Raw genomic sequence first — 19,516 nt, forward strand, 5'->3', positions numbered from 1 at the left:
TTGGCGGGCCTAAGACAATGAAACCCAGCCGAAGAAATGTGATCGCAATGTCATATGCTATCTGATTTATTAAATGCGACCCAGATCTAGCCTGTGTCTGGGAAAAAGAGAAATCTCATTCAAATGGCATCAGTGCTCTTTCTTTTAGAATACCAGACCTGCCAAAAGAAGCAGGAGGAAAGAATTGATCGCAGCAAAGAAATAGTTTTGGAGAAGCTACTCCAGTGTGTTAAGTACAATATTTTGAATCAAGTCACAGCATCTCTGACTCAAAGCTGCAGGAAAAAAGGCAACAGCACAGTGACCTAAATGAAGACGATAACCTGGCGTTGGTTCCTGAACACCAGCTATTTGGGAGCACATTTGCATGTTCATACAACAAACCAGGAACTTAATCCATGGTGCTATACACCTCCAAGGAGTGCTCTAGCTACGGAGTCAACTACTGGCTATTCTGGGTGGAAGACTTCTGCTCAGTCTTGACCAGACATGCTGGTTTGGATGTGAAATTTTCCTGCTGGCAAAAATGTAATTGGAACTAATGTGCTTCCACAAAAGGCATTCATTTCAACAAATCAGTGCCTTCCAGCAAGAAACAATTTGCTGAAATGTTTTTGATCAGCTCGCCTGACAAATTAGTTGACTTAATATCAGGGAGTATTTCTCAATAATGATTAAGGTTAAGTAGTCTTAACTGTTCTGGAGCCCCACTTTGTTACATTCCACATACACACACACACTGAAACCACAGATGTGTGAATGCAGTCTTGCTGAGATGTTCATTCCTATCTTGGCCTGCAGGTCTGAATCTAAATTATCCTCTGAAACTTTTGAACTCTGCTGTAAACTTCATTTGCACTTCTGGGAATTAATAAACACAGGTCACGATTTATGGCACTGTGCATTTTGCAGACCGGTGCTGAATGAATGAGGTGTATCTCTAGCTGCTGTTCACTGCTGATAGGTAGCCGTGAAGGTTTCTTTGTAAAGGTCTTTTATCCAAAAGCATATTTACCAACCATCACCATGCTTTTTTGCTTGCCAGATGCATAAGAACACTGAAGCGAAGGTCAGGTTGGAAGGAACTTGAGATGGAATGTGACCTGGCATAAAACTTTAAGACCATTAAAAGCAGTCTAAGTTCAGTTTTTCTGAGTACGACTAGAAGGAGTCTAGTAGGAACTCACTCTGGTTTTGCGATACACTCAGCAATTATGAGTTTATCTATATACTTCCCATAAAATGAGTCTTTCATGCTCAGAGACTAATATTTCTGTATTATCCATAGCTTTTCAAAGGTCTTCCTTATCACCTGTGTGGTTCTAAGCCACTACCATGGACAGGACAGCAGGGAAGAGAGACCCATTAGTGGCCACATCAAATCAGATCCAATACTGTCTTCTTCTCATATGATATTTCATATAGAGTTAGGGAAAATCTTGGAGGCAGAATTTCTTCAGAACATAATCTCTGTTATGGGGGAAGAGCAAGCAGCTGAAAAGCATAAAAAGGCTATTTACGGTTTGGTAGTTCTAAATACAGTATGTGCTGATCCCAGCTTAATTTGTTTAAATATCAGTAAAGATGTTTGAATTTATAGTACCAAAACACAGTCTTCCGCAGGACAGGCAGAGAGAGGGTCACTATACCTCCTTCCACTCTTTGCCATGCCCCCACTTTTGGCTGATGGTAAGCATCTATCACTGTTGGCAGTTTGCAGGCTCCTTTGACTCCGTCTTTCATGCTGTTTCAGAACAGTGTAAAAATTGCTGGAGAACCTGGCCGTAATACTCTTTATTTTTAGCTTTTGCACTATTGTTGTATTCTACTTCAATAAAAGGAAAATAACTCTAACAACTAGCAGTGTAATCTTGTTCTGTACTGATCTGTGCCTTACCACAGTTTACCACAGGTTCCCGATGAGGCGTTTCTGCCTGGTCCACATGCCTTTTTTACTCTGACCTTTGTGCCTGCCAATGTACCACTGCAGTTCTTTGCCTTGCAAACAGACACTGCATTTCTGCAGGAGGACAGAGCTGCTTTGATATGTCTCTGGCCCAAAGAAATGCCTCAAAACTGTCAATCATCCAGCAGTACTTAAAAGGCCAGGACATAGGACATAAACAATCACACGAATGTGTCCATTCAAACAATATTTGGTTCACAGCATTCTTCAGTTAGTAAAGTGCTTTGGTATTGGCTTAAGACATTTCAGAAGATTTCTCTTATTAGCATGTGTTATAGAGCTTCCAAAATATACCCTCCTTATAGAGAGCATATCTTAGCAAGAATAACTGCATTGCGTACCTGAAAGACAGCAAATCCTGTTCCCTCCACTGTCACTGTAATTATCATTGGTTGTGCAGGAGGAATCTGAAAGAAAGATGAGTAAACAGTATTTTCAAAGTACTTTCAGTCAGCAGACTTTACAGAAGTATTCCTCACTTTCTACAGTACCTCCTTAGTCTGAAGCAGAAAACGATTTCGACTATCAATTGAAAATGTTTCTGGAGTTTTCAAAGAAGGTGCTATCACTGTTACATCCATTTCTGTTTTGCTTGCAGTAGTGACAGTTGCAAATAGACTCAAGGCTTGCAAAGCCACCACCGTGTCCTGTTGAGAGAAACAAATCTTTCTGCATTAAACAGAAGAAGCCTGCACAGTGAACTATCTGTGTACGGGCCATGTCCCATTTCTTGATTATGCTGGAGTCTTCATGCAGCCACCTCCACATCTCTGTTGGGATTCCACTGGCATGAAGGATCCCAGCACAGAAGAGGAACGGCTACACAGGACAACAAGTTAGCTACTGTGACACGCAACAGAGAATGAGGTGGGAGCCAGCTAAGAAAGTTTTCCTCTTGTGCAAGGTATGTGGAAGACCTGACACGCCGGTAGATACAGCAGTCAGAATCACACACCATGCCGACAGGGAAGAGAAAGCCAATGAGGAAAGTAACGATACTGCTGCTTTCTAGATTTATTGAGTGCCTATGCATTAAATATCCAGTACTGCACAGGAGTTATTCAGGGTACCTTGATCACCAAAGCAAAAGCTATAGGTCTGAAAAACTATTAACATTTGTTTAAAAAAAGCCTGAAATGAGTTTCTATCAGACCCCAGCAACAATTTCAAAGGGGCTCAGCCCACTTTTTGTACTCTGTATTTGTTCAAAAGGTTTTGTGCAATTGTTTAACCACTGCAGAATATGCTTATAAACATATTATCATATATACATCTAAAATTCTCTTTTGTTTATCCTTGTGTACAATTGCAGGCTTAGCTCTCCAGGTTTTGAACAGAAGAGGCAGTCTTTGAACATTTGGACCAGCACAGTTTAGTGAATGAGAATTTTAACATCCGCTATTTCCTGGAAAAAAATATAGTGATCAATTATATGTCTCTAATGCTTCTCAGGGATTTTTACTGTTCGTGTAGTTAATTTTGCACCTATTTTTAACCAGTGACAGTGAAGGAATTGGCCTTGCAGGCTCAGCATACAGAGATGTTTTATTCATTCTTAGGTCATGTCTAGTAACAAAATTCTAACAAAACAGAAGCTCATTAAGTACAACATGGTGACTGTGCCGTACCTCAAGGTACCAGCACATGCTGCCTATTCACTTTAAATGATTAGAAACCACTCTCCTTCCTGTGCCATGTCCTTGTCTGAGATGACCTGCTTCACTGATTAAAATCCAGAAAGATAAGCTGATTAGCAACAGTGCCAAAGTTGCTGGTACACTGAACCACTACAGCTGGGATCCCAATTCCCAGAATAGATGCAACTAGTGGGCTACAGGGAGATTTAATAGTCTGGCGTAAGTGGCAGACTTTTTCAGTAGGAGGCCAATATTTACCCTGAAAGAATGTCTTTGATTACTCCTTTGCAGAAGACAGTGACAAAGCATCTGAATGACTGAATGACTCTGAATTGGACCCTTACCCAGTCAGTTTCCGATGAAGATCTATGGCTTGGAAGCCTAAACTTACAAAACTTCTTTCACATTGAAGTGTATGAAACTACAGCGACCTAACACATCCATATATCTGATCTACCTTATAGACCTAAGGAGCTATAAGATCCTGTTGGAGAATCTGATTTTAAACATCTGAAAGCAGAAATATGCCTGCCCTTACCTAAGTTGTGGAAACCAAGGAATACCTTGAAGTGCTTTCTCCAAGTCCTTACAAATACATTTCTTACATTTACATTTCTTGCCCTAAATTGAGACAGAGTTCAAGATGTCCAGAAATGCTATCTGCCATGGCCAAGGTGAATTCCGAGCTCTTCCACACCTTAGGCTCAAATGACTCTCAGAAACACAGGTGAAAAACAAGAGGGCAAAGAACCACCTACAGAGAAGATAAACGTGCCCCTGGGCATGGTCTAAAGCAGAAGGCATACCCAAGGCTTTTCACCAGGAAACATTCACAGTTGAAGCACGAGGTGCACGGCTCAGTATGACAATGCTGCATCCAATACACAACCTGAAAAGTTAGGGAATACGGTCTCAACTCAGACTCATAGGCCCCTCTTGCCCAGCAACACAGGCTTTGCAAAATTTGCTACTCTTCCCTACCATTTAAGTCTACATTCATATATATGCTATTTTTTGTATGGATTGTTTTCCTGTATATATGAGATATGTACATTTTATGCTCAAACATTAAAAGCATTATAAAGCAAAATATACTGATTGCAAATTCATAGTAAGCTACACTATGCATACAAATTGCAATGAGTTATCACAGCCTAACTTACAGAACTTCACACATGCAACTTATTACTTTCCTCCTTATTGTTTAAAAATATATTAAGTTTCTAATGTAATAAACTCATGGAAGGAAACACTCAAAACTTTTTTTTAAAGCAATCTTAGAAGTTAACAAAAAGTATGGGGTTATTTCCACAAATTAAAAAAGGCATCTAGAGAGACACTGGAGTAATTTTGAAATCAAAATAGTTTAGATTATGGAAGAACAAAAGGATTAAATTCATTTCTTAACTTCACCCTCGGGGTAAATGGTACACTGCTGGATTTTCAAACTTTCAAGTAAAAATGGTTTCTGGAGAATAGAGAAAAGCTTTTTCAACTCATTTAGTGCTTCAATCAGCCTCTTCAAATAATAAGCAAGAATTAACACATTAGAAAAATACCAGAACCTCAGGGGAACCAGGCTGGTTCTTAAATTGCATTTTATTTATTAGAACTAATTTATCTCAGATTAATACCAACAAACATTTGAAAATAATGAAGGATAGCCTGTACAGCTGGGTACCAAGCAGTATGATGAAATGTGACATTTTACTGTGACCAGCATTTGTAGTTAATTTAAAAGCTAGTTTAAATTAATGCAATCCAAAGTACTATATAAATTTTCTGGATGCCAGCACAGCTTACAAGATGTGGTTTCAATAACATGGAAACATCCTGGAGATAATGTAGATCTTCCAAATTTCATGGCCCATCAAAAATCTATGTAACAATGAGGACAAAGTACATTATTAAGTTAAGACCAGCTGCCAACAAAGGCACTAGGTTAGGCTGCTTCTCGAAAACCTACTTTCTTATCTCAGTTAATAGCCTTTCAGGAGTTTGAGGACCCACATATGGAAAGAATAGAAAGAGGTTTCTCTCCTTGGAAAGAAAATAAGCACAGATATTTATCGCACTTGCTTGGAAAATCTGATTAATTATTTTTCCATGGGCATCACTTCTTCTTCTTAATTTAAGATCTTTTGTTATTAATATTTTATATAATCAAGGTGACCTTCTAATTCTGTTTTTTATCATACTTGCCAAAATACTAAAACTGGTAGTCCAGGTTTGTCAATATTGCAAAGAATGCAAGCCTGCACGTAACCAAGGCTGTTACAGGAAAACAAAATTCAGTAATTGTTATGTAAAAAACAAATGGTCCCTTTTTTCTTTTTCTTTTTCTTTTTTTTTTTTAATATACAATGCTCATTTAGAAAGTATAACAAAGCCCCTTGAGACAAGATATTACCTGAGTAGATGAAAATCCCCCAAGGTGATTTCTTTGCTGACTTAACCATTTCATAATAGGGATCCCCTCTGCTAATCTGTCTTGATGAAAGTGTGAGAGCAGAGCATATGCTGCAAGTTCAATATCAATAGACCGTGGCTGCCATGAATCAGAAATTTCAGAAGCAGGTGTTATCCAGAAACGAAATTCTCCTGCAAAAGAAACCAATAATAACCTCAGATCCACAGACGGAAGTCTTTGGACTTCTGGGAAAGACTTAAGGGAAACATCCTAATTAAGGCTTACGTATGGGATCTAGCAAGGTTCTTTAAAACTGTGTTCATGTTTAGGCATATGTCCCATAAAGGACTGACTTAAGCACTTCCTCAGCCATGGCTGAATCTAGATACAAAAAAAAGCTGGAGTCCAAATAGTCACTTCCATTGATTTCAGTGAACTTTACACTGATCCTTTTGTTGTCAGCCTGAAGTGCTCACATAAAAGAGCCCTTGTGAAAAGGCCACCTTGTTGCTGGGGTGCTCCTTTCTCTTCAGGACTAGAGGAGGCACCTCAGGCAGCATGGCTGCTCACTAGGCTCATTCTTGAGTGAAACCTTCCAAAAAAGTGACTTCTTCCCGCGTTACTGTCCGAAAGGCCTAACTCGGTAAACAGAGAGCGACACCCAAAAGGCTCTATTTCTAGGCTAGAACATTAATTCCTTTGGATTTTTCAAGAGGACAGTTACTATTTTGAACCAAAAACTTCCACTTCTTATGCTCCATATGGTCTGTTCTTCCCCCAAAACAGGGAACAAAATTCAGTCATGCCGAACTTGGAAGAGGTTAAACATTATGAGATGAGTCCCTACAGAAAATGCAACGCACCTCTGTATTGTCTTACAGAAAGCCCAATCCTTCAACAATTCATTCTGATACTGATTTTAACTAATTGCCCCCCCCCACACTCCTGATCTATCCAGACTACTTTGGAATAGCTAACCCCATCCATCTCTCTAACCAGGCTGATCTTACAAGTGCACATAATAACATGGAAAAACTGACAAGTAATGTTCTTCAGCAGCACCATGGTACTTCCATCAGGAACATGGTAATTGAGACTGAAAGGCGTAGCTTTGTTGTGATTTGTCATTCATTTATGGACACTTTTCATTAAGGCTGTCTTGGAAGTTCTTAGCTTATTCTCTATATCATACTCCAAACAGATTTGAATTCAGAAGAGGGATTCTCTTCATCTCTAATTCCATATGTAGCTGTAGATATACGATAGGTATTTTTAAATTTGACAAAAATCCATCTATACAACTGTATAAAATAGTTGTGCAATACCTTGGCGTTCTGCCCTCTGGTTCAATATATTCAGTGCTTCCTTTGCTTTTGTACTTTTTGCCCAGGACAATGCATACGTCACAAGTGCCAAAGTGTAATTATCCGAAATGCCTTCTTCTAATTTATCTTCTAGAAAGTTTGTAGCACTCTTGATGACATAAGCATGCTGGAAATGAATATCATATTGAAGAATGTACAGTGAATAAAATATATATTGAAATATTATAATCTAAAATAAAAATTTGTACAGAAACAGAAACATTATTATCACCAAACAATAACCAAGAAATACTGAAAATCTCTTCCAGAGTCACAGGCATGAACCTCAAAGGCAAGCCTTTTGATCTGGCACTGTCTTTTATGAACATGAGTAATCTCAATGAAATCAACTGGAATGACTTAACATCTCTAAGGATAGTTCCCCCCATAAATTTCCTTGCAAGTTCTTGGACTAAAGCCATGACAATATTGTTTCGAAAAGCAACTGCCTTTAGATTTTGCAAAGGCACATAAAATTGAAGGGCCTAACTGCACAACTTCGTATTGTCTCAGGTAGATAAGCTAAAGTAGAGGGAAGTTTAACAAAATCAGGTTAAATTTTGTCTCTGTTCAGATGTCCCTCTATTTCCTTAAACTACCAAGTGTTTGCCAGGCAGTATGACAATTTTTGAAGTGTTCCAGTAACTATGCATTCTATTTATGAATTCCAATACCTGTTTATCTGGGAACCCTAGGAGGGATGACATGATGTAAGCTGTGAGAGTGACTGGATTATTGGTGCCTCCTTGAAGATCACTGTGTAACACTTTCCCAGGCTCATGAAATTCTCCATTTAATTTCTGATGCCGGACAATCCATTTAGCTGTATCCATGAGTACATCTTGGTCAATATCTATGAATGGACGAGCTTGAAGGAAACATCTTAATACAAAAGCTGATAACCTTGGGGAAACGGTTGATCAAATATGACAAAATTAGCAACGTATTACAGCTTCTTCTGTTTAAGATTATGTAGAATACTGTGATGCATAAGGTGTTCTACGCACACTTCCCAAGCACAGAGGAAAACACGTGCCTCACCCAAACAAGCAAGTAGACTAAGCTTAATCCACCAAAAAATGAATATATGTCCTTGTTCCTAAAGATCATTCCTTTTGCAGCTGTTATGTTTCAAAAATAAATACAGAGTATAGACTCGTGCTAGCACACATTTATCTTTATTCAAATGTTGCTCTCCTGCCTTCTGCTGCTAGGCTAAAGTGACACAAATCATAGTTTACAAAGTAATGTGGTTATGAGTGTGATGTTAATTAATTAATTGTTAATAATTAATTAAGTTAATTGTATCATTGAAACAACCTTTGTTGTTTTATTCATTAATAATCCCAAGTTCTGCTTTGACTCCCTTCTTTGCCAAAGGTGCACTCATATAACCTGCCATTGCACTATTTAAGTACCAGAGTTGCCAGTATAGATAAATTATCTTCATTTTCCAATCCATCAATACTGAGTCTAAGGCAAATCCTGCCAATGTCAATGAAAGATGCTCACTGACTCCAGGAGGAGTGACTCAATCAGTGGCACAGTAACTGGGATGGTTCTATTTAAGGTCAGCAGTGTGTACTGAAATACATAAGTATATTTAAACTAACTGAACGTGGATTAGCTGAACAAAGTGTTGGAACTTGTCTCTGTTATCTATCTAGCTTCCACTACTATGCTCACTATGCTTCTCAGGGTGAAATTCAGCACTGAAAAGGCTTTTTCAGCTGTATTTGCAGTCTCAAAAAAAGGAGGTGTAAGAAAGGTAAGTAGGACAATTTTTTACCACCAGTAACTCTGTTCACCCCCTAGGAAATGCCTCAGTCAGTCTTCTGCCTCCAGTATGGAAAGAACTGAAAATCTGTTTGAAGCGATAATGAACACAGAGCCCTAAATGGTTTCAGTCAACTGCAAGAATAAGTCATTTAACTATTATTCTTCATTCCTTGGAGGAAGGCAACAGAAAAACTTTCAGATCAATCTATTCCCCTGGCTAAAATAATTCACCATTCATCTTTTGCAAAATTAAAAAGTCTTGCCCTAATAATGGCTCTGACAGCATGTTATCCAGCAGAATGACCTTAGAGTTGGCCTAAACACCTAATGAAAACCAGGTAGAAGGCTAATACAGCCAGAAATTTTTACCAGCTTCACAAAAAATTTTTAGTCGCAGGGAAAATATCTAAAGTATTCAAATTCCACAGTGAATCTGGCAGAACTACTTACCATGTGCTCCCAGAGGGATCTTCATTTCCAAAGGCACTAAAAGAGCCATCATCCCTTTGGAAAAGCAGCTCTCTCTGGTAGCCTGAAGTGGAAAAGCAGAGACAGGTATTGAACACTTTCCTCTCATGTGGGTTCCAGCACAAACTATCTGCTGATGTGAAGCGAGGCACTTTCTAAGGCTGAGAAGGGCAGAACTTGAGCTCCTATTTCATTAAAAATCTCCCAAATATGTAGGAACACACAAAACGGTGCAGAAGATGATGAGAAAGTGGGCAGCAGCAACATGAAGGATCCATCTAAAGAAGCAGAACCAGAAGCTCCTGCTCCCACTCATCTGCCACCCAAACACGACAGCAGAGTGCAGAGAGACACTCTCCCACATAACTCGGTGGCTCCAGGAGCACAGCAGCAAGCGCAGAGCAGAGTAGCAGCTATAGTTCAGTGCTTCATCGCTTTGGAAAGCTGGAGTTGTGCGCCTACAGAAATGCTCTACCTTTCCAGCAGAAGGAAGCACAAGCAAAAATCAAGTATTTTCCAACTGGAAGGGCAAGGGTACAGCAAAGCTACAAATGCTGCTGACCCTTTCAGCAGCTTGCTTTTGCCAAATCAAAGGACGAGCTATCAGAAAAAGCATGCTAGAAGAGGCTGTTCTGAAATGAGTGAACAATTTCAAAAGACCTGAAGATCCTGAAATCCTGAGAAGGATCCATTTAAACTGTATCTGAAGATTTTTCAGTATCCAGAACAAGCACAGCTTTCTCCTGACTATTGAACACCTATAATAAAAGGGCCCTAAGGGCTCACTAGCTGCTCACGTCCACCAGCAGCATCCTCACTCAACAGCTGACTTCACTGCAGAACCAATGTTCATTAATGTTAGAAATTAAAAGCTTCCTATGATATGCTACTCACTGTAGTTTCTGATATCTAAAGCCTTCCTTCCCTCACATTTTGCTTGCCATTTGTGTATCCAGAACAATAATCATATCTATTTATAGCATTTCACAAGACATTTTTTCTTCTTTCCCCCCACCTTGTCTTTTTCCTTGGCTTTACTATTTTGGCTATTATAATTAAGAAATTATATTCAGTAGTCTACCACCTGACAGATACAGACACAATATTGAATCAGCCAGGCAGAAGGAAAACCCTCAGGCAACTATCATTAAGTCCTACACAAATGAATGAATTTACAAACACTTCCCATGAGGTCCATCCAACTACAACTGTTCCCCTGCATGCTGGTTTTGGCTGCAACAGAGTTCATCTTCTTCATAGTAGCTAGTATGGGGCTATGTTCTGGATTTGTGCTGGAAACAGCGTTGATAACACAGGGATGTTTTTGTTACTGCTGAGCAGTGCTTACATAGAGTCAAGGCCTTTTCTGCTTCTCACACCACCCCACCAGCAAGGAGGCTGGGGGTGCACAAGAAGCTGGGAGGGGACACAGCTGGGACAGCTGACCCTCACTGACCAAAGTGACATCCCATACCATATGGCATTATGCTCAGCATATAAAACTGGAGAAAAAAGGAGGAAGGGGGGATACATTTGGAGTGATGGCATTTGTCTTCCCAAGTAACCGTTACACATGATGGAGCCCTGCTTTCCTGGAGATGGCTGAACACCTGCCTACTAATGGGAAGCAGTGAATGAATTCCTTGTTTTGCTTTGCTTGCATGCACGGCTTTTGCTTTCCCTATTAAACTGTCTTTATCTCAACCCACAAGTTTTCTCACTTTTACTCTTCCGATTCTCTCCCCCATCCCACCAGGGGAGGGTGAGCGAGCGGCTATGTGGGGCTTAGTGGCCGGCTGGGGTTAAACCACAACACCCTGAAAAATGTTCCTTGCTTTCACTGATAAAGGATTAATCACCCACTTACATACTATCCTGAATATAGATACATAGTGACTGAACCACAGCCTTAATTACTAAGGAACAAATGGTCTGGTCTCTCAATCTAAGTTACAGTGTAAGATGAAATCCTAGTCAGGGTATCTCTATAATAGAAGAGGTATAGATATAAAGATGCGAATATGAACTGCTACAGTATACCAGTGCACCTTCCCATACAAACTCTTACCCCAGTAGCATCAGGTTTAGTTTTTGTCTCTTTAGAAGAGTTTGAAATTCCAATTTCCACTTAAATATAGGGGGTTTATAATTTATTTAGCACAACAACAGTGATTAATTACATGATTAAAACTGGTGAATCTTTCCCATACAGATAAATCTGTCCTCTCAGTTAATGATCTTGAGGAGTCAAGCACTCTTGAGTGCAAGGAAAAAAGAAGGAATGAGTGGCATTTCTCACCAAGGAAAGCAAAAGTCACTGTCAAAGTTTAAGCCTCCAAATAATGTGCTATAAGGAACACGAATATATGTATATATACAAATAGATTGCTTCCTCTTCAAAAGTATCTGACTGCAAGGCCTGAAAACTGAGGTCTTCTGCTTCTTTGCACAACAGGCAATATACAGCAATAAGTAGTATAATCACCACCCTGCTGGTAGTGTAAAAACTAAACTAAGACCAACAGCCTGCTTAACAAAGACTGCCAAGCAGCCCTTACACAGGGATAAATTTACCTCAGAATTTGTTAAGGTTGTGAGGGATCAGAAAGATGAGCAGAACCAGAGGGAGGACAGAGCAATCACTCAGCTATTTCCTACAGTCTGCTTGCTTTCTTCTCAATGCCAACCCTGTTGCAGTCACGCAAAAGTCTCCAAGCACGAGCGTATCTAACACGGGAAAGCCTGCAGAAATGCTGGAACGGGAGACCTGGGGGCTGTGAACCACTGTGTTCGTTCCAATGGACACTCAATCAGACATGAAAAATGATACTTCAAATGTCAACAAATACAAGTGGAAAGGCAAGGAAAAGAAGGATCCTATTAGGAAGATGTACACTAGTACTCCCAGAGGACTGGCTGGAACCCAAGAGATGTAGGAGGCTCACTGAGCAAAAGAGGAGTGCATCGGGATGGAAAGGACTTCAGAAATATGTGAAAGACTAAAGGGTCTCACATTTCAAACAGCTTGGAAATACTGCTCAAACTCATTACTTGCTTTGGGTCTAGCACCAAAGTTTTCAGACCAACCAGGATTTTTTTTATTTCTGAAGAAGTGATTTGAGGATGGGATCTCTCACTCCCACAACTGAAGGAATTTTTTGGAAGGCAATTTTTCTTTTGCTTTGCCTTTGTTCTAGGTAAATAAAAGCTGCTAAAAGAAAGATCATACAGCAGTCTCTGCTAGCTATATGATTCCTTCTTCTCACAAGCATTTAGCCTTAAAATTAATTATATTTACTTCAGATTATGAGGTCACTTTTCCAAATATTTAGTGAATTATTACATGTGAAATAAAGTCTGTTTCAAATTAAACTTCATGACAATCCTTTCAAAAACTGAGCTTATAAAAGTTACATCTCAAACTAAAGATAAATTTCAACTTTAAGATTCCATTTTAAAAAAATCAGTGCAACAACCGAAGTCAATTGCTAAAATAAAGCAAAAAAACAGAGTATTTTTTAGATTGTGGTTCTTTTCTATCTTAAGGTTACAAATGTTTTGGTTACTACAGTGTTAAAAACATGTACCTAAATTCAAAGCCCCAGGAACAAGTTAAGTAACACAACGCTTTGTATGTAAGTGACATTTAATCCTATTATTTTCACTTGCTTTGAAATAACTTTAATAAATCAGTTACTGGAAAACTTCAGAAAATTATGGTAGCAAAACTCAGGCTTCCAAGAGTGGTAGATTGCTTACAAACTTCAGAGTAGCTGTTTACATAACACATCTCTTCCTCTTCCCCCTCACCTTACTTTTCAACTAAACCATGTAGTACAAAGATTTTAAGAAAAATCATTTAACTGCTTTTGACAGAAAATTGGGATCCTGGTGAAAGGAAAATTTATTTTGAGCTGTGTCTTTTCCAAGGGAAATGTCAACAACTTAAAGAAAAAAATCTAACACCAAAAAAAAAAACTAATTAAAGACTTACAGAGAGTAAACAAAATTTGAAAATGTCATCATGGTCCCTTAGTAAGGGTGTAGCTCACATGAAGATGGTATCATTCCTCTCTGTGAACCAGGCTCTCAGCATGCAGACTGACATGTGGCGAGCGTGGTACATCGCAGTTAGACCCTATCTGATCCAAAAGGCACAAAGAAGCATAGCGCAACTATGTTCTCCACACTTTGTGATGCCCTGGAGTATTTCCCAATTAAAATATACAACAATTTCCAACTAAAATTTTCCAGCTTTTGATTTCCAGCATAGAGTTCATTTCTGGCCAAGTCTAAAACTTGGGTGGGTGAAAGCCAGCTACCAGAGTAAACGCCTCTCCTTGAGCTCTACCAGCACATGGCAGGATGGGGATGGTGTCACTGAAGACAGATACACACATGGGATGAACATGGTTCACTCTGCCCACTGACTAATTTTCAACCTCTGTGCCTCAAGCAGAGGTAAGAAATGTTTGCTCACACATGGTTTTATCAATGGAGAAATCACCACCACCTAGGAAATCCATATGAATTACCTTCTAAAATGCATTTTTCATCTGAAAAAAAGTAACTATATAAAAACAACATGTTTTTTCTGAGCAAACTTGCCCTTGTAAACAAAATCATTTGCTCTTTAATTCTGTCAGCCCAGAAGAAAGAGGAGAAGAAAGAGAAGACGGGCTTTTCTTCCAGTTCTCATGACACCAACAGAGCAGTATTTCAAACACCAAATGCAGTCACAGATATCTTTTTACTAGTAAGAGTTCTTAAAAATCTAACATCTTTCTTTTAAGCATACAGACCTTTTCTCATAAACGATACAGCTTTTGATTTAATATCCTCTCTCAGTTGCCTGGTTTTAGTCAGGTATTGCAAAACATAAACATTTGGAGCAAAATTGATCATATTCTGTTCACCGCAGCCATAAGGCATCTTAATCAATGACGACAAACCGTTGATAGAAGGCCCAAGTAAATCACCTGAAAAATAAAAGTTAATGAAAATAAATAAAAGCCTCTTGCAAATAAATGCATACCTCACACATAAAGGGTGGGATCATCTAAACTGGGATAAAATATGATACATTAGGAACGTTTGTACTGAATACCACTAACCAGGCAGAAAAGATACTTCCATCTTCTCATCAACTTTGTGCCCACTGACCCATTTCCCCACAGACCTTTCCAACTACAGAGTAATTTCAAACAGCCACCATTTAAAAAAAAAAAAAAAAAAAGGGTAATGGTACATATTTGAAAATTCCTGTATTTCTTCTCTCACCCACAGTTATCAAAGCCTAGGTGTCACAAGAAACAACAATCTGTCAGGTTTTGGGTTTTATTCTGCAGACAAGCAGAATTAAAACAGGATACTAGCAAACTTTGCAGGACTTTCCTTATTAAAATCTAACTCCCTCTCTAACTCTGAAAATGGACACATGTATCTTAGATACTGAGTTCAACAAAAGCCCAGCAGGCAAAAAACTATTTAAAAAAAAAAATAGCTGACCAATAAATAATAAAAATGGAAACAGAATAAGATAATCCTTACCAACAACAGTGACCTGCACTCTCTCACTGCCACTTACAACATCAGAAGGAAAAGTAAAATCCAAAGTTTTTGACACTGATTGTGGTTTATTCAAATCTGAAGTCAAATCCAAAAGAATTGTCTGAGAATATGTCTGTTCCAGTCCTTCAGCCTACCAAAATAAAGACAGGATTATTGTAATCTCCAACAGTTTGTTGCTTTTAGGACAGGAGTTGTGTGCTCACTATACTGAGGGATCTAAAACACTGTCAGGTCTTTTGTGCTGCTTGCTAACACATCAAGAACCTGAGCTATTGGCCCGTCCAAACTTACACAGAAATGTTTTTCTTATAAAGACCTACCTCCATTATTTGCTTCTTAAGATCACGTGTCAATTACAAAAATACACCTGCAAAGTCAATGAAAGCATTTCTGCCAAGCACCGAGCTCCACGGCCGAGCAAATGCTAAGGCTGGAGGTGGTACCTGTCATGCTGTCTGCAATCCTACAACCTGTCATACAAGGGGGACTTAACCTGAAGTTAGCTACATGACCATAAAGGTTTCATTTCCTCATGCATGCAAAATCCCTTGAGAAAAATTGTCCTTGAAGCAGAGAAAATAAATGGGTTTCTTTCCTCAGCCTACAGCTTGGTCTAACAGGCTTTTATTCTCTTCTGCACAACAACTGAACTTCAGCAGAATGGGCAGTAGTAAGTGCCTCCACCTGAAAACAGCTCACAACCCCCCAGGATAGTGGTTTTAAGTAGTCAAAGGAGAGGCTGAGAGAACTGGCCCTGTTCAAGCCTGGAGAAGAGAAGGCTCAGGGGGATCTCACCAATGTGTATAAATACCTGAAGGGAGGGTGTAAAGAAGATGGAGCTAGGCTCTTCTCAATGATGCCCAACAGCAGAATAGGAGGCCACGCACACAAATTGAAATAAAGGGATTTCCTTTTAAACATAAAAACATACTTTTTTAACTGTGAGGGCGTTCAAACACTGCAATAAGCTGCCCAGAGAGGTTGTGAAGTCCCTGTCCTTGGGGATATTAAAAACCTGACCATACATGGTTCTGAGTGTCCTGTTGTAGTTGATCCTGCCCTGAGCAGGAAGGTTGGCCTACTCCCTTCCAACCTCAACCATTCTCCGATTCTAGAATCATAAGTATGAGATGTACACATTTGTACCACCTTCCACTGAAATGGAGGCTAACATGAATGAGACTTAGATGTCCAAAGTTAGGCAAGACTTATCAGTTTCTGGTTTATCAGAAAGTCTGGGGGCTAAATTTCCACCACTAACAAAATATAGAAATGTTCATATGCAATAGGCTTTGTACTAAGGCCAGGTGTATGGCAAAATTGATCGTACTTATCCATAACACAGTTATTTGGTCCACTCTCCACAGACTATTAAGCTAGCTGTAGCACCAGGGGTTCACTGATGCACAAATAGGTTTCACCCTGCTTTTATAAGCATTTGACGTACTATCTGTTGTAGAACAGATCTATGTGTTCATTCCTGGAAGGAGATCTAAAGAATTTTGAAGGAGAAATTATTTTAAAAGAAGTGGTTTCTACTTAAAGCCACCTGACCCGAAACCAACCTTACAGAGCAAGAGGCAGACAAGTAAATTGGCTTGCCTTTTTGCTGCACTCTGCTGTCTATTTTAGGGAACAATTTATTTCAGGAACACGCCAAGCTGCAGACTGTTTACCTTTACTAAAACTTTCTGTATGATAGCATCAGAAGCAGCAGATGATATTGCTGTCACTTTGATGGGAATCTCTCCCAGCTGTTTTGGCTTGATTGGGAATTGAACAGTTTTCCCATCCTCACTTAGTACAGATATAGACTGTTGATTTTCCGTAGCATTTATTTCATTGGATGTTAGAATAATTTCAAAAGCATCATTCATATCCAGGATCACAGTAACCTGTAAATACAGTAACATTTGCAATACGAAGTGTTAATTTAGAAAAACTGCTTTCATAAGCTGCCACATTTTTTGTGTATAAAGAAATAGCTTTATGGTCCACCCACTGAAGAAAATATGACAATTCTCACAAGAGAAAGACATGGTCTCCACTGGTGATGAAAACCCTGCAGCACCTAGTAACATTCAAGCACAAAGAGACTGTTATTTTACCTCAGCTTCTTCTTTCAAATAATTAAAGATGTTCACTTCCAAAATGAACTGCTCTCCTCTGATGACAGAGTATGGAAGGTTCAGGAAAATGAAGAAAGGTTGAAAAGCTTCTAGCTGTAAAACAAAATCATCAGTGAACCCCTACAATCAGATACTAGCAAGAAAATGACTATATAAGTTGTCTTCTGATCACTTTTAAATTCAGATGACAGAGTATGTTTACTTGTACTCTACAGTTAACAAAATGTATTACTGCAGGGCTGAAGCAGAAGCCAAAGATGCTTCTGATCGTTAGCACTTTTGTGGGAATTCAGCAGCGCCATTCAAATGAGAGCTGCTGACAGCTTTGACAGGGCAAGTTCCAACAGAGGCACCTAAACGGGACTAAAAGCCTATCATCTGGCAAGTTTGGAAGCTGTGATCTGTCCTGCGATCTCATTAAGGTAACTGTGAACTGTTTTGATTGCACAAATAATGGAGGATTAAGAACCTGTCAGCTGCCCTGTCTCCATGTCAATACAGGAACGGATGTTGGAATACAACATAACTCTCCCGAATTCCGTAATTCACCAACACCTTAGAATGATGTGTTATTTTGTAAGATTAATCTTGGCATAAGTTCTTTAGTTATATTTGTAAAAATACATCTTTTCTTAATTAAAATAAAAACTGCAGAAATACACCAGCAAGCAGTTACTTTTATCTGTGAACAGAGGTTTTTGGATGAAGTCTTGGCTCTAAGAAATCAGTGGTAAGCTCTCATCGAGCTGAATAGGATCAAAATTTCACTGTTTATGAACATCTGTACAATAAGAATGGCTGAAGCATGATACCGTTTATTACTGAAATGTCAACTAAAAACGGTTTTAATTTGGTTTTTATTAAAAAAATTCTTTCAAGTGTTTTGAGTTTCAAATGCAAAAACCCCTCAGCTTTCTTTCTAGCAAGCAAGTATTCCAACATTTTCTTTTTAGAACTTTGAAAATTTGTTTCCTAAAGCTTTCAGTGTCAAAAACTTCTTTAAATATTAGACATTAGAGAAGTTCTGATGGAGAATTTTTGGTTAGTTCTTAGTGGAAGTTTTCCCTATGTACCTATTTTCTTTGTCTTTTTTGTTTTGCTTTTCTCTAAAACTCTTGCAATACTAAAGTTTTACACTCAGCAATATTCCAGTATACTACAACAAAATATGGCAGGGTAAAATTATCGACACTCTGTGTAGTATAAGTCAAATAAAAACAAGATGCAAAGCGGTAAATGACATTAAGCACGCAGATGTCACTTATTTATTTCCCCACTCCAGTTTCCATGCATTTCTTTTATTTGCCTCTCTGTATGGTACTGATTAACATGTTTCAGCCATATGGAACTCTAAGCACAATATAAACATCCCAACGAGGGTGAAGTACTGAACAGCGCATGTGGGTGATTATAGTTGAATAATAATCTCAACATCTGTTGTATTTGCAGCCTTCTCAAATTTGAGGATGAGAGGCCAAGCATATATTTTCATACAGTTTGAATCAGAAAACTATTCCTCTTTCTGTCCCATCTCTGCCAAGTCGAGTGAAAGAAATGAGAATCATGATTCTAGTCTCAAAGGAGCATTAGCCGCAAAATCCAGATTGGGCTCCAAATTCTGTGGTGGAGTTATGATCAGGATGTTCAAAGCACATGTTCTGTGTCTGGTGTAGCAGCCAACTATGAAATCTGGACCTAGATCTCGGTTTGGATCCCAAAAGTTGCCCCTCCCCACGAATCTGAGGGCATGAGAACTTAAACGGGTAAATGGCTGCCTCCAAGCTATGCTTGGAGTAGTCCTGGCATCAAGTTGGAAATCTATGACCCAGTACTGCACAGTTTCCACCTTTCTAACCTTAGGCACTTACATGGAGTTCTCTCAGTTAGGCACATATAGATTCTTTACATAATGAATGGAAGGAGATAACTACCTTCGGAGGATTATTCAATGTATATAAAATACTAGCTAAATGAGACTTCAAAAAGTAATTCCTATTTTAAACAGGCTAAATAATTCTCTCTAAGCAGCTGCTACCATGAATACAGAGTGAGCCTAGGACAACTGCCCTTGTATGTTGTGAATCGCAGGTTAGAGATCTAACCTGAGGATTAAGCTGAATTTAGCTTAAATAGCTAAACAACTCAAACACTTGGAAGCACAAAAAGAGCCTCAGGAGACAAGAACTGGGCAG

General features: G+C 39.0%; 1 protein-coding gene across 2 annotated transcripts in view; it reads right to left on the reverse strand.

Annotated features, from left to right (window-relative positions):
* The window catches only part of CD109 (CD109 molecule), an 81,095-nt gene that overhangs the window by 17,088 nt on the left and 44,491 nt on the right, over positions 1-19,516 (reverse strand). For both annotated transcript variants that reach the window (XM_087776695.1, XM_087776696.1), the window contains 10 exons: positions 17,304-17,417; positions 16,872-17,090; positions 15,175-15,325; positions 14,427-14,603; positions 9,607-9,688; positions 8,052-8,280; positions 7,339-7,504; positions 6,014-6,204; positions 2,458-2,613; positions 2,308-2,373 (listed from right to left, as the gene is read on the reverse strand). In XM_087776695.1, coding sequence (XP_087632821.1) covers positions 2,308-2,373; positions 2,458-2,613; positions 6,014-6,204; positions 7,339-7,504; positions 8,052-8,280; positions 9,607-9,688; positions 14,427-14,603; positions 15,175-15,325; positions 16,872-17,090; positions 17,304-17,417 — 1,551 coding nt within the window. The remainder of the gene's footprint in view (positions 1-2,307; positions 2,374-2,457; positions 2,614-6,013; positions 6,205-7,338; positions 7,505-8,051; positions 8,281-9,606; positions 9,689-14,426; positions 14,604-15,174; positions 15,326-16,871; positions 17,091-17,303; positions 17,418-19,516) is intronic.

The sequence above is a fragment of the Nipponia nippon genome, unplaced genomic scaffold (genome assembly GCF_047370975.1).
Source record: "Nipponia nippon isolate SJK-2023a ecotype South Korea unplaced genomic scaffold, ASM4737097v1 scaffold_4, whole genome shotgun sequence".
Classification (NCBI taxonomy): domain Eukaryota; kingdom Metazoa; phylum Chordata; class Aves; order Pelecaniformes; family Threskiornithidae; genus Nipponia; species Nipponia nippon.